The sequence below is a fragment of the Taudactylus pleione genome, unplaced genomic scaffold (genome assembly GCF_031769625.1).
Source record: "Taudactylus pleione unplaced genomic scaffold, aTauple2 ptg000487l, whole genome shotgun sequence".
In the NCBI taxonomy this organism is placed as follows: Eukaryota; Metazoa; Chordata; class Amphibia; order Anura; family Myobatrachidae; genus Taudactylus; species Taudactylus pleione.
In genome coordinates this window covers 5970554-5986734 of record NW_028284889.1, presented here as the reverse complement: position 1 = coordinate 5986734, position 16181 = coordinate 5970554, and the positions used below count along the sequence as shown (strand labels likewise).

The 16181-nt window shown below is 42.3% G+C and overlaps 1 protein-coding gene across 9 annotated transcripts in view; it reads left to right on the top strand.

Moving 5' to 3' along the window:
- The window catches only part of RPH3AL (rabphilin 3A like (without C2 domains)), a 441120-nt gene that overhangs the window by 417380 nt on the left and 7559 nt on the right, over positions 1-16181 (top strand). For all 9 annotated transcript variants that reach the window (XM_088449550.1, XM_088449546.1, XM_088449552.1 and 6 more), the window contains 2 exons: positions 4661-4774; positions 11548-11724. In XM_088449550.1, coding sequence (XP_088305676.1) covers positions 4661-4774; positions 11548-11724 — 291 coding nt within the window. The remainder of the gene's footprint in view (positions 1-4660; positions 4775-11547; positions 11725-16181) is intronic.

Sequence of the window (16181 nt, the reverse complement as noted above, 5' to 3'; positions counted from 1 at the left end):
TGAGAAACAAAAGGAAAAAAATAAGTAAGAGCTGCTCATACACCAGTAGTGATCTTATTCAAGCTAAAACTTCATTAGGGTATTTCCAGGCAGTGTCCAGACCAGGTGCTTGAGGTGGAGAGTAATTGAACTCTTTGGCGAGTGATGAAATTTGTCCTCCTGTAGCAGTAATATCAGTTAGAGTGGTCTCCTTCTATTCTCCCCCTGTTATTTACGGGATAGCAAATGATGCCAATATCTTACCACGCTTGTAACAGAACACTTTAACGGTGCAGCCACTCTGACCAACAGCCACTGATGCACTGCTTAAGTGTGTGAAACAAATGTATGTGATCAGGATTACAATCAGCCACCAATAATGTCCTACTAGCTATAAAAGTATTAAATAAGCAAACAGTGAAATAACAGTATTTCATGTATTAAGAAAAAAAGAATATAGCCCTTCCTTTACCACTTGCCTGGCGTGATCACATCAGATGTGATCACGGAAATTTGGGTTTTCCCTGTTATGGATGCATCTTATGCGACAGTGTCAGAAAAGCCCACTGGTGGCTGCTGGAAAGTAATCTTCTGGCAGCCATCTTCACTGTGTCTGGCTAGCCCCTCTTGACTTGCAGCTCCCCCCCCCCCCCGCAACCTACCCCCTCTCTACCTTGCCATGGCTGAAGAAAGAGAATCTTCCTGCAGCCCAAACTCGCATGGCTCACTGCAGCCGTGGCTCCCCATAGCCACAGTGATTGGCGATCCTAACAGGATTGCCAACCCATAGCCTAAGGGAGAGAATGTTCCTGCAGCCTGAGCCCAATGTAGCTGAGCTTCCCTCCCAGTCTCTCCCCTCTCCCAGGCAGCATTGCTGGGCAATCTTCAGGAATGTACTACCCCTGCTGCTGAAAATAAACAGTTAACACATGAATATTTTATATTTATTTTTCACTGAATAAACAATTTTTTTTTTTCAAAAATGTCCCGAAAATTGTTGATTTTTTTTTACATTATAAAATTATGTAAATAGTTATTTAAACCTGATTTGGTATAATTTTATTAACAAATCTGCATATTTGTTAATAATTTGGTATTGAATCAGGTTTAAATAGCTAATATTTACATCATTTGATGTGAAAACAAAACTCTGACCCCAACACTCTCTCAAATTACCGTCCTATCTCCCAGCTCCCATGCCCCTCCAAGCTACTAGAGAGACTTGTCTACACCCGCCTCACACACTTTCTTAACTCACACAACTTTTGGACCCACTTCAGTCCGGCTTCCGTTCCCAACACTCCACAGAGACAGCACTGACTAAGGTAGTAAATGATCTGGTCACTGCCAAGGCTAAAGGCAATTACTCACGCCTTATTCTTCTAGATCTCTCTGCTGCTTTTGACACTGTTGACCACTCTCTTCTCATACAAACACTACAATCCCTAGGTCTTAAGGACACGGCTCTTTCTTGGTTCTCTTCCTACCTATCTGATCGCTCTTTTACTGTTCGTTTTTCTGATTCTGCCTCCTCTTCGCTACCTCTATCAGTTGGAGTACCGCAAGGCTCTGTCTTAGGGCCTCTGTTATTCTCAATCTATACCTCCTCTCTTGGCAAACTAATCAGCTCTTTTGGATTTCAGTACCATCTGTATGCGGATGATACTCAAATCTACCTATCTTCCCCAGATTTATCACAAACTGTACTGGTCTGTGTCACTGAATGTCTTTCTGCAATTTCATCTTGGATGTCATCTCGCCACCTGAAACTTAATATTTCTAAAACAGAATTAATTATATTTCCACCAGCCAATAACAGCTACCAACCTGATCTCTCTATCACTGTTGATAAGTCGACAATCCACCCTGCCCCTCAAGCTTGCTGCCTTGGTGTAATCCTTAACTCTGAACTGTCCTTTGTTCCCCACATTCAATCTGTCTAAAAATCATGTTACATACATCTAAAAAACATATCCAAAATTTGACCATATCTCACACAAGACACTGCATAAACTCTAATCCATGCACTTATTATTTCCCGCATTGACTATTGCAATAGCCTCCTTACTAGTTTTCCCAAAAATAGGCTATCGCCATTACAATCAATTATGAATGCAGCTGCAAGGCGTATCTTCCTTGTCAAATGTTCATCGTCTGCTGCCCCGCTCTGCTTTCTACCGTATTCAATACAAAATAATCTTACTTACACATAAGGCTATTAACCAAGACACACCAGCATACATCTCTTCACTCATCTCAAAATATCTCCCTACCCGACCTCTCCGCTCAGCACAAGATCTGCGTCTCATCCCCATGCATTACTTGCTCCCACTCACGGTTACAGGATTTTCTTTGTGCTGCACCCACTCTATGGAATGCCTTACCACGCACAATACAACTTTCCTCTAGTCTCCAATCCTTCAAGCGATCCCTGAAAACTCACCTCTTCAGGCAAGCTTATCAGATCCCAGAACCGCCCACATACCCTTCATAGCTTCCATATCTAATTACATCCCCTTTCACAGTCCACACACAACCTCACATATCGGCCAAATGTAATAGGGTGAGAGTTTAGAAAAGTGAGAGTTTCTGACACTTTTTAAACTTTGCTAATGTAATAGAGTTCAAAAACAAAGTAACAGAGCGAACTTGCATTTTTTTTAGATTTAAAAAACACTCACGATTTAAAATCTCATTCAGATGTTTTCCCATTTTGAAGATAAAACTCAACAAATGTGAGAGTTTACTGCTAAACTCTCACATTTTCTAAACTCTCACCCTATTACATTTGGCCCATCGTCTTTCTCTTACATCCTCATGAAATTTGCCCGACATTACGGTGTGAATGGATCATGCATCCCACCAAGAAACTGTGCATTCTGGCTGGACCAAAATGCAATATATAGCACCTATCCTTGTGTATCAATGCCTATTTCCCTATAGATTGTAAGCTTGCGAGCAGGGCCTTCCTACCTATATATCTGTCTGTTATTACCCAGTTTTGTTCTATTAATGTTGACAATTTTAAAGCGCAACGGAATATGCTGCGCTATATAAGAAACTGTTAATAAATAAATAAATTATGAAAAAATAAATTGTATATTTTTGGGACTTTTCTATATATACAGTACTAGCGAAAGTTTAAATGTTCAAGTTATTACATTTTATTATGTGATGTTGTCCAAATCCAACAAGTGGAAGGCAGAACAGGCTCCCTGGGTGAAATTTCTTCCCAACGCACTCTGTCGTGAGGTCCGACCGGGACCCCAACCACTTCATTAGGCATCCCAGACCAATTGCCACCCCTCTGTGAAGTTTTCATCCATATCCATCCAGTGGAAGGCCCAGAATAGGCTCCCTGGGTCAAAGTTCTGCCCAGCATCCCCGGGTCAACATTCTGCCCAGCGTACACCAATGGCAGGTCCAACCGGGACTTTAACCCCCTAGTATGTCTGCTGGGATCAAATGTTACCCCTCTCTGAAGTTTTCGTACAAATTATGTGATGTCATCCAAATTCATCCAGTGGAAGACCCAGAACGGGCTCCCTAGGTCAAAGTTCTGCCCAGCGCACTCTGCTGTGAAGTCCGACTGGGACCTCAACCACTCCTTTAGGCATCCCAGACCCATTGTCATGCCTGAAGTTTTCATCCAAATGCATCCAGTGGAAGGTCCAGAACAGGCTTCCCAGTTCAAAGTTCTGCCCAGCTTACATCAACAGGTGGTCTGACCGGGACCTCAACCCCCCTAGTATGTTTTCTGGAATCCAATGTTAACACTTTTCGTCCAGTCCATCCAGTGGAAGGCTCATAACAGGCTCCCTGGGTCAAAGTTCTGCCCATCATACAGCAATGGGAGGTCCGACTGGGACCCTAACCCCTCTAAAACCTGGCCAGGATCCAATTGAACCACCTCACATTGGTTTCATCCCAATCGGTGCAGGGTTGTCTGAATGCATAATCTGACAGATAGACAAACAAACAGACCAATTAATTTTATATATAAGATTAGTACAATGTTAGACACACAGTTGCTATTTATTGTCAAACAGAAAATAACCTTTGTTATAGCATGTAGACCAGTTTAGAGTAAATCAACTAAATGTTTGCATTGTCCACATAAACCAACACATACTGTGGGCCTGATTCATTACTGGTCGCTATTGCGATCGCAGCTGCGATTACGCACACAGTTCTGCTGCAAAAATAAGCTAATGTTTGTAACTGCTCATCCGGCATAGAGACCCCCACTACCGCTTTCTCACATCCGTAATACCTCGCAGTTCTGCATATACATCAGTAACATCGGACCCTCACACAGAATTACAGCAGGTCTGACCTGTCTCAGACATTTCAACTGTCGTTGCACGCAGAGAGTACTCAAGCTGCGTATGCCGTTGCAGTGGCTAATTTATGCATGCCCAGGAAACAGCGTTCAAATGGACAGGCACGCCTGCATTTCTCCGACCACTCCCCCGTCACTACCCCCAAATGCTGAAGTCCCGTCACTCACTCTGCGGTGGCTTTGTAGTTGCATACGTGATCACAGTGCGATCACAATACTGTGCATGCGCTGTATGCACCATTGGCCGATCTGCATACACTGTTGCAATTGCGATCCATGATGACTCAGGCCCAGTATTTGCTGTTACTCTTTTAATGTGGTGATCTCTCTTTTTTTCAGTGGCCTCTAGTGACAGTGACAGTGATTCTGAATTAAGCTCATCAAGTATGGACGACAAAGCTTCCACATTAGACTCCAAAGATGACAAATGGCAAAAAAATAGGATAGATTCTGGTAAGTTCTGGTCAAGTGAGTATGATTCTGTCAAATTAAAGAAATATTATTGTGACCAGCAAATAATTATGATTACATATTCAAGCATTAAGCTGTCAAAATAACAATTTCTATTCATAATCAACTTCAATATGTTTCTAACATGATCTTATGTAACAACCATTTACAGTTTTAGAAATGGAGATGTTGCTCATAGCAACCAATCAAATTCTAGCTATTATCTTCTAGAATGTGCTAGATAAATGTTAAGTAGAATCTGATTGGTTGCTATGGGCAATATCTCCACTTCTAAAAACCCGCACCTTAGTAAATATATCCCTTGGAATCAAGCTACTAAACCATGGGGTCTATTTATCAGCACTCAATTTATACAAAAGCAGATGAAAATTAGCATTTTCACCAGTTTTATATAAATTATGTATCGGGGCTATTCACTATAAAGGTAATACAGGGGATTTCACTGATATCTCCTACTTAACTGTCAGCCCCAATCTGTTCTTCAGTCCCCAGACACTAGTATGGGGACATAAATTCATCAAGATCTGAAAATTCAATATTTTCAGAGCTTGACTGCAGGAATATACGTCATCTTCAGGTGGTGTTTGCTCCCGCACCCCCGCTCCTTCCCTATGGAAAGGAGTCCCAGGTTGAGAAGAGGGATCCAATCTCTCCTGCCTTGTCTGGCTCTTTTTGCCGCATGCTGGGGCTTTGTGCGCCTGCATGAATCCCAGTTCATGTAGACGCACTAGCACTGCCAGGTCAAACTCTGTAGTGCTAACTTTCACTGATATGGAAGTAGGAGCGAATGGGATCGCACAGACAGCTGATTTTCGGATCAGCTGCCTCCGCACAGGAGCAATGTTGAATTGCTCCAGTGATTTTGTATCCATCGCTGCTACTTGCAGCAAGTTGGATACTTGATTATCGGGGGCCGCCCGGCCCAGTGCTGCACAGCAGATGGGACAGTGCGATCGTGCATACACACTGGGCCTGATTCAGACCCGCTCGCGAGCGCTGAGCGCTCGCAAGCGGTTCGATGGTGGCTCCGTCGTGCGCATGCGCGAGACCCGGATAGCAACGGGCAAGCCGTCGCTCCGGGTCTCGTACCAAAGGGGGTGTGCTGTCAATGTTGAGTGACAGCACGCCCCCTTTGGTAGGTGTGCCGGGGGCATGGTTGCCCAGACGGAGGCGTTCCCATTGGAACGCCTACTGTTTGGGGCTGGCCCCACTGACATCACATCACTGTCAGTGGGAGTGCTCTCAGCTCTGATGGAGCCGAAAGCACTCCAGGGCTTGCGGCAATGAGACCCTACCACAAGGGTCTCGTCGTAAGCCCGATGGTCGCGATGGTCTTGACCATCGCGACCATCTTCCTGGCCGCTCGCTATAGCTGTGGGTGGCCAGGAGGCCGCTCTAAAAATTAAGAAGGCCAGCCCTGATTCAGAGCGAGCACTCTGTCAGAGCGTCCTGCTCTGAATCAGTGCCACTATGCGATCTGCAAGATATATCGTTCCATATTCGTGTCAGAACTATATATCTTGCAATAGATCTCGTAGTGTGTACCCAGCTATAGTGCTATACGTATCTCTTAGTTAGCCATGCAAGCCTTGCATTACTCTATTAATTACTAAAGAATTCTTCAATCAAAACATCCTACTTCTGCTTTTCGCGAGTATCAATATGTACAATCTAGTAAACAAGTTAGCAGCTGCCATTATAGAATTTAAAACTCATCTTTCTAAATACTGCATTTTCTATAATTATATTTCTAAATACTTTAAACTCTATTCTAGCTTACATATAATTTAGTATTACCTCTTAATACATTTAGATGCGATTTCATACACTAAGAAAATATGTATCATTATTTTATTTTATTTTTTATTTCTTAATCATATTATTATTGCTTGACATCTGTTGGTCCTTAGAACTATAGATTATTAATGTGTTGTAAAATATAATAGTTCCTAATGCCATGAGGTTTTTCTGATTTTTTACGCAGGCGCGGTAGCACATACAGATGTGTCCTCATACATCTGGCCTCCTTGCATGTTAAACAGCCCTTCTAGTCGCGCCATGCTGTGGCATGACTCGATAGCGCAGAACATCTTTTTGTATGGCTTTTTACCTTCAAATGAGTCTTATTCCCTCAGTGATGTGAATGGGTAGCACAAGCAGATTCTGCTGATTAAAATGACATGCAGCATGCCTATATTCTGTGTGCGACTGCAGAAATGCTACATATGTATATTTTCTGTGAACGACTGCATGCACAATGCTATGTTACAGTGTCAGCAGCTGTAACTCTGTAATGTAGCATTTCAACCACAGTCACACACAGAATATAGGCATACCGCATATCATTAATCAGCAGAATCTGCTTGTGCTACCTATTCACATCACAAAGAAGATGCATTTGCACCAAAAGATGCTCAGCGCTACCGATTCACATAGAGCTCCCGCGTTATGTGTAGCACGACTAGTAGCGCACGGAGGAGAGATGTATGTGGACACATCTGTACTTGCTTGGAATTGCGTGCAGTTTGCGTACGCCTCTGCATCAGTCCTAGGTTTAGGTGCCATCCCATGCGTAGGTGGGTTCCTATTGCACCTCCTCCAATAGCTCCTCTAGTTGTAGGGGTTTGGCTGCTAATGCCAGTAAGGTAGTACCAGTGAGTGATTTAGGCTTGGGAGGGCTACATTCTGCTGCGGTAATCTTGGTGTGATCCTGCGGACAGTTCACACTGCGCGTTTGCTTGTATGTCATTCGGTGATTGTCCCGTTTATTTTTTCATACTTTATATGTCACATCAAATTAGGCGCTAGTTGTCTACGTATGTAATCTGTTTGCTGTGGCGCTTTCTATGTTCTTTCCTTCGGTGCGTTTCAGTATCCTGTATTTGATGCTGTTATTTGGTCAGCAAATTTGTACCAATTAGATTAGCCCATTGCTTTTGCTCACAAAGCAAACAGGTGGCCTGTGCAGTTTAGCTGAAGGGTGCTGTTAGTTTTTGGTGCAATTTGTCCTGATTTGGGCCTTGCCTGGTTGGATTAAGCTTGCTTCTTGTCCCATTTATGCTAGGCATCCCTGCTAGCTGCGCTTGCATCCTTGTGCATTGCTCAGTTTAATTAATTTTGTTTTTCCTTATAAACCTTTGCTTTTCCTGTCGCCTTTGCTATGGCCTGGCACTGGGCCTTTGGAGTAGATGTCTTGGTGGCCTAGTGAAGTGGTGTGAATACAGTATTTTGAGACAGATTAATTGGGCAGTGGTTGTTGTGTTTCACCCGATTGCTGCTGTGATGTCCAGATATGCTCTGCCTCACATGTTTTTGCTGCATGCTGTGCAAGGGGATGTAATGATATTGGAGGCGGATGGGATGCCAGCTGTAGATACACCGAAGCCGGAATTATGCCGCCCGGCATAATGCATACGCCGATATCCTGAATGAGATTGGGATACCAATGCCGGAATCCCAAATAGCTCGAATCTCGAACCTACTTGGCTGGGTAAGTATGTGCTTGTCCCCGGGGAAGGGGGTGTTAGGTTTAGGCACCCTCCCAGGAGTGTTAGGGTTAGGCTGCGGGGAGGGGGGTTAGGGTTAGGCACCACTAGGGGGTTAGGGTTAAGCCTCCCCAGGGAGATTAGGGTTAGGCACCACAAAAGGAGGGTTAGGGGGGGACAGGGGAGGGATAGTGTACTTACCTTCCCTCGTTGGGCTTCCGCGGTCGGGATTTGAACCTGCAGCTTTTCAGCCACTGGTATTTCATACCCATTCCATTTAAGCATAACATTGCTGCATAGGTAAGCGTTGCCTTTTTCTGGGTGTACAGTAAGTCTGGCTTGGTCTTGAAATGTTGTACATAAAACCGTTCATGGATCAGTTGCTAGAAAACTGTACTAGTGCTATGGCTGCTGCCAGTCATGATAGTACTTCAACATCAACTAAAGGTGATCAAGGGGAAAGAAGGTGTAAGAAAGGGAACCAAAAACCTAAACAATATTTCACAATGTTAAAGAAAAAATTTTTACTGCTGAAAAATTTACAATTGCCAGCATGCCATATACCACACGCAGTCCCAAGGAAAGGCTCAGACCATGGCTTTTCTTTCCAAGTAGTGGTCCTGCTATTGTTGTTTCATGTACTAGATTGCCGACTGTGGAAGCCGGGGCCAATCACAGTCAGGCATCTTCTGTAACCTCACATGCAACACCATCTCAAGTCTAGAGGTGTCACTTTTAAATAGGCAAATCCGTGCATAAAACAAACTAAGGCTGAATAACAAACTGTGTGTTCACAAACTTCACAAATCCCTGTGGAGAGTCTAAGGGTGTCCACGAGTGCTATGTGAGAGTCTGTCATATCTGACAATGTAATCCTAGAGAAGCCTCCTTCCACCATTTCTGCACCCTCTGCAAATGTAAGGATGAGTAGCAGTAAAAGTAAAGATGGTGACAAAGAAATTGAGGATGCTACTGTGGAAGTTCAACAGGATGAGGGGGATATCTGTATCTGATGCTACTGAGGATATTAATGATGAATTTATTGGACAAGAAGAAGTTGACAAGTATGTTGGACTTGTAGATCAAGTTCTTTATTTGCCTCATCAAGACCAAAGGGTTGTCAACATCTTGCAATTGGATCACTACATTTTGGCAACCATGCTTGATCCTATATTAAGTTGTAAAAGCGCTCCTTGCAAGCAAGTAGTCAGCTCAAGTAGCACATGACACATTGATGTCTCCTACTTCAGTTTCTCCTGCAAATGCTGCTGTCAGAAAAAAACTGACCTTTTCGGACCCACTGGTGATGAGGATGAGTCAACTCAATGCATCAGAGTGAAACAACATTATGACATCTGGTCAGGCTTAAAAGAGTTGCCAGAACTATTAACACCTCTACTGTGACTCAGTCTGATACACTAAGCATTTCATAGAATGGTGGAGGATTATTTTAATGACAATGTACAAGTTAGCATGTCACACAGTCCCTTTGAATACTGGGAGCAAAAAAATGCAATTTGGAGCACCTTGTACAAACTAGCTTTGCTTCACTTAAGCTACTCACCCTTTAGTTAGTACTTGGAAACAGTGTATAGCACAGCCGGGAACCTTGTGAGCGATTGGCGTAGGAGGCTACTTCCTAAACTGATGTTCATAAAAATTAACTACAAAATTCTTTGCCGCCAATTACAAAATGTACAGAGACTTCTGTAATGGTGGATTCCAATGGGGATAACCTAATATTGTGTGGTGGTGATGATGTTAATAATACTGATGAGGGTTAGGATGATAATTACCTCTTACAACATTGGTAACTTGTTTTATGGGGACCCAAACCAAGCATTTCAGCCACAAATGTGACAGTCCCAGTCACTGAAGTGCTTGGTTTGTTAAACTGTGAATGTCTTTAATATGCAAGGAAAGGGTTGGAAGGCCCAAGGACAATTCCATTGTGCACCACATTTCATTTTATTGTACTTTACTTTACTAGGACATTGCTGACTGTCTACTGGTTTGCAAGGCCCATTTATCTGTTTTTCTTTTCTTTAGAGTTGTAACTGCTTCTCAGTTCATATAATCATTTCTACATCAAAAAAAGTATCAATGGCATGCTTTACCAGGCTTCCACACTACATAATATAAAAGAGGAACAGGTGCGCTAATAATTATATAGTGACCCCTGCCAATTACTAGCAGCTGACTCAAGGGGGGCCCTGCAAAATAATCCCCCAAACAGATGAAACAAAAGAAGTGTATCTGAGTCTGCGCTAAACAATGACGTTATTTGTAAATATATATAGTATGGACTATTACCACGTGAGCTGTTCAAAAGGTCATAAAATGTGTTTATTTAAGCAGAATAACATAATATAAACAACACTGACTGCAGTCGTTACAAGGATAAAAAGTAGCAACATTTGAACAGCACAAATACACTTTCTTTGTCCCACACTACATGTTTACCAGGCCCATGTCTCTGATTTTCATTTCTTTATAGTTAGAACTGCTTCTCTGTTCGCATAATCATTAATCAATCAATCAATGGCATGCTTTACATAGCAACCACACTACATGTTTGCCAGGCACATGTCACTCTTTCATTTCTTTATAGTTATAACTGCTTCTCTGGTCATATAATCAATCAGTCAATCAATCAATGCTTTACCTGGCTTCCACTGCATAAATAGTATTAAATACTCTATCTCCATTTCCTTGTACTGGCTTCGGGCCTCTGATCTAGTTCTTAATTACTGAAAACATTCTATAGCATCATATAGTTTTATATTAAACTGCCATTCTGTCTGCTACTGCAGTGCCACTATGTTTCCTAAATATGCTATAGAAACTACCACGTGCTTGTGCCACTGCTCTGTCACTTCATTTAGCCAGTCAACCCACTGCAGCCTTTGTCCAGTATTGATGAAAACAATAATGTGAGCTTTGAGGTGGTCAAAATTGACTGGGAATGACTGTAAATTAATGTTATTGAGGTTAATAATACTGTAGGAACAAAAATAAGCCCATATTACATGCTTTTAGCTGTTTTTACAAAATGGAAAAAAAAATCCAGATCCAAAACTAAAACACGACGATGAATTAGAACCAAAGCCAAAAAATAAAACACCAGGGTCTGGTCAAATCTCTAGTTTAGTTCCTGGCACATACAACCTAAGGGGAATATTTTAAATAGAATAAACTTTGAAGTACAAGCTGCAGTATTTCCAGGACAAATTGTTTATTAAATATTATTGCATATGCTTTATTTTCCAGTTTCAAGTACTGAGCCCACTCTGATTCCAATCAGTAACAATAGGAAACATTTTGGCGGTTTGTCTGGTAGTCTAACTAGTCTTGGCAGTGATCGAGGAGGTGCAGTAAGTGCAACTGAAAGCTGCCCTGGAGAGCTTATTGAAGGTTATGATAGTGACATTGGCAGGTGTGGTCGAGGTGAGTTTATTAAAGGTGCAAGAAACTTAGTATTGATCGTATGCTTATATACCTAATATTTGTGATAATTTTTTTGTTAATTTGCAGTGTGTGTGTTTTTAATTTTAACGTTAATATTTATAGACATACGTTCTCGTGTCTCTATTTGGTCATTGTTTCTATAATCCGAGCTGTATTTACTTATCATGTTGTCATCGGAAAAACTGATAGGGCCACTGTTACACATTGAGAATGGGATTTTGCTACCCAGCGTTAAGAAATGAAAATAAAAAATAAAAGCCCCAACATCATTCTTCCAACTAGCTCACATTATAATATCAAAAAAGGAAAAAAGCAGGTAACTGTTGATGTGAAGGGATTATGCTTGGAAGTGACAAAGATGTTGGTAGGTGATTTAATTAACCCATGTCGAGGTAACAACAGTGACTTTTAGGACCGATCTATAGGCAGATCATCCAGCTGGCAGGGCAAAAAGCTAAAAATGACCTCAGTACCCACACATTTCTACACTTACTGACTTGGAGGAGGCTGAGATGCACCACATTGCTCCCATGTGTGTGCCTTCCCTATGTCTGCTCCAATAAATATTTTCCCTCATGACTGCTCCCCGATTTACTTACTGTATGTCTGCCTCTTTATCCTCTGTCTATTTACCCATGCATGCTCCTACATTTACTTTGCTTTAGCTCTCTCATGACCCGAAATGCTTCCCCACACTTCTGAGCTTATTCACACCTGTTTTTCTATCCATATTGCATGTCCTTATCTGCTTGCACACTAAATGGGTATACAGTAAATGTCTCTGACATTTGAATTCTGGTAGGAGCACTATGTTATTGTAAAGTTCTTTTAAACCCATCTGAGTAGCAGCTATATTCAGAGAGTAGCCCTGCCACTAATTAAAAAAGCTGGAGGAAGTATAGTGAAATCAGGGCCTGATTCAGGTTGGTTCGCAAGGCTGCATTCACACGCAGCCACCTGATGTTTGCATTCTGCGCATGCATATAAGAAACTGTGTGCGAACCGGCCACAGCTATTGGGAAGCAATCGTAGTGAGCACGCAGAGTCTTCACACAGTGATTGACAGGAAGTGACCGTTTGAGGGTGGTGACGGGGGGAGGTCAGAGAAACGCAGGCGTGCCTGGGCGTTCAAACGCCGTTACAGGGGCGTGTATAAATAAGTCCCTGGTAAAGTATACACTGGCAAAAGTCTAGATGGCGACAGGAAGTTTAGCCGTTTCTGCAGGTAGAGTCAGGTCAACCACAACTGTGCAGATGGTTCAGATGTTACTCGATGGTACCGATGTTTTCGCTGACTTGCGGATGCATGTCATGGGAAGTGGGCAGGCTTTATACAGTGATGGGCATCTTGGTATAATGCTGTGGTTGCCGTGCGATTGCATTCATATTTTCGCAGTGAGCGGGGTGCGTTCCAACGCAGCCTTTCAAACCAACCTGAATCAGGCCCTCATTCCGTGAACCTGGCTGAGGGCACCAAAAATATATATAAATGCAAACATCATAAAATAGCCAATTAAAAACATCCTCTTGATCTACTATACTAACTCCCACTTGTATTATTATCTATTCGGTGTTCTTTACACCTCTTCAGCTGTTAGCTTGTTTGGGCAAGGGAAATATTATGTTCTGTTTTATCTTGTATGATTTGTAAAAGTTATCCCAGCAATGTCTGGGTGAAATTGTATTGCTTTAAAATAAAGTAATAATATTCGCCACTGAATAGTTGACATTTCTGTCTACACTTAGCTAACGTGTGAACACCCCATTGCCGCTCAGTTATGCCTATTCACCCGCAAGTGAGATTTGACCAAAATACGTGTGTCCCTGAACTGCCTGTAATTGCTCTAAATTGTGTATGTGGCATATGCACAGTTTTCTAAAAAAAAAAACTGTGCGAGATCTATCTGTTTTCTGAATTCCTTGCAACCCTGAAACAGGCCGTGTGCGTTTAAATTTGTCCATAGGGGTTCGATGCAAAAGCAAGTATGTTGGTCAATTTGCAAAGTAATCCCATTACAGCCTGTATCAGATTGTGAACGTCATGCCAAAAGCCTCCTATTTTAGGACAACACTACCAGATGTAATTGAATGTGTCTTTAGATTTAACTATTAATTTTTGAGGAACTGGGGTATATTTCATATTGTCGGGAATGGGCCATATACAGTACCATCTATAGAACAGCTTGTAAGCATCTTCCTTTCTTTTAGACTAGTGCATTACCTCTAAGGTCCATGTCCTCCTCCCCCCTTATTTCATGTGTATTTTTAACTATTTTTTAAGCAATAGAATGACACGATTAAGCTTCTGGGATGAAATTTAAGGCTCTAGCTGAATAAGCTGTATGTACCCACTTATCGCTGGGATTGAATTCTATAAATGCCTAATTTGGAGGTAATTGAAAGAATCAGTTCTGTGGAAGATGATTGATCTTGAAGTTTCTTAAATTCTGGAAGAAGCGAAGCAAGGCAATGCTAGTTAAAAATGTTATATAGCTATCAATCTGTAGTTAGAAAAATCTCTGGTTTTACCCACAGGGAAAAGCTGGATTGTCCCAAAGTGGTGTCATTACAGTGGCATTGAGTATTCATTTATATGTGCAGGTTTTGTAGCCCTAGTGTAAAGCGTGTTGTCAGGCATAATTGGGAGGGTGGAGGTTTTTCTTTTTTGGATATACAGTAAACAACAAATTTTCTAGCGAAATTGCCCTCAGTAAGGCCACTGTGACATCGTCTTATCGTCTTAATGTGAACTTTGTAGTGAAACATCACTGCTTGTGTCAGATGGGTTACTATGTAATATTTTTGTATGCTAGGAAGACAGAGGCCACCATATTGAGATGGGACCTCGCTCTGTCACCCACCTATCAGAAAATATGTGAAATACTGTCCAGGGTTTGTGTGTCTGTGATGGTACTCTGTATGGTAGGATATTGAACAGATATAAGATTCTGGGAAGCACATTCATTTTTTTATTATTATTATTATCCTTTATTTATATGGTGCCACAAGAATTCTGCAGCGCCTTACAAAGTACATAAATAAGTGAACAAGAAACCAGTGACTTACAGTACAATACAATGCAGCACAAGGTTTATTTACGTTGCTGCATTAGTTATCATAACACTCAAATAAGCAACAGGGCGTAATTTTTATTGCATATTTTTATTGCAGTAATTATGCTGAGCCAAATGTATAGCTTATGTCAGTCAGATAAATTTTTCTAGATAGCCTGATTGATCTGACATTTAGCATCATAATGTTGGTCATAGTGCTGGTCAGGAATGACATGGTTGACCAGGGTCGCTAGCCAATCAGTGGTTGCTTTCCATGTAGCGGCCGCTCATTGGCTGGGATCCATGTGTAACCAGATGATCATGATCATCGGTTATTTCCCACGGGCCGCTAGCCAATCAGCGGTTGCTTTACATGTAGCAGCCGCTCATTGGCTTGGACCCACGTGTAACCAGCCAATGAGCGGCTGCTAATAACAGATGATTACGGTCATCTGTCATTTCATGAGGTGCAAGTATTATGTCACAACATATACTTGCACCTGTTCACATGGATTGCGTAACTCATTTTCTTATTTTGCCAAAAACGTGGATGCTACGGAGAGCGGCGCCAGGATGGAGGTGAGTATGGGATCTTTTTTCAAAGTACATCCGTGGAATCTACATGGGTCAAGGGGACAGAACAGCTGGCACAGGAAAGTATGTGTGAGTGGCATAGGTGTATGTAATAAAGTTTTACTGTGTACGGTGTGTGTGTACTGTGGTTTTTTAACTATTTATTTTACAGTGGGGGTACAGGTGCTGGACGCCTGCTGGCACTTGTAGTTCCACAAGTGCAAAAGGGCAGGCATGCTGGCACCTGTAGTTCCACTGCAAAATACAATAGTTTAATACTATTTTACACATTATTACACCTGTACTCACAGCCCAGGGGTGCAGGGAAGAGGGCTTCAGACCAAGCCTGGAGTTTCGAGACAGGGGGGGATCCCTTTTTTAGGGGGTCCCCACCTCCCCTGAGATCCCCAGCTTGGGGTGCGAATGCATTGGCCATGGAGACCCGGTAATAGGGTTTCCTGGCTGTGGCATTACACCCCGGTCGGTTTAGGTCTGGTGCTGGTTTTAAATATAGGGGGACCCCTACGCAATTTTTTCCCCCCTATATTTAAAACCAGCACTATCCCTGCAGCCAGGTGCTGGAACCCTACTCATTTTGTTCCCCGTAATTTTTGGAAACAGGACTGGTTGACCAGTTCGGGGCTGGTTATGCCTTTGGGGGGAGGGGGCCATACGTAATTTAAAAAAAATATTTAACCCTTCTTTAACAGGTACAACACACAAGCAGCCTTCACATATCTCACTGATATGTGAAGGCGGCTTGCTTGGGAGAGTTTTGCAGAAAGAAAACACTGCAATCTCGGGTGAGTA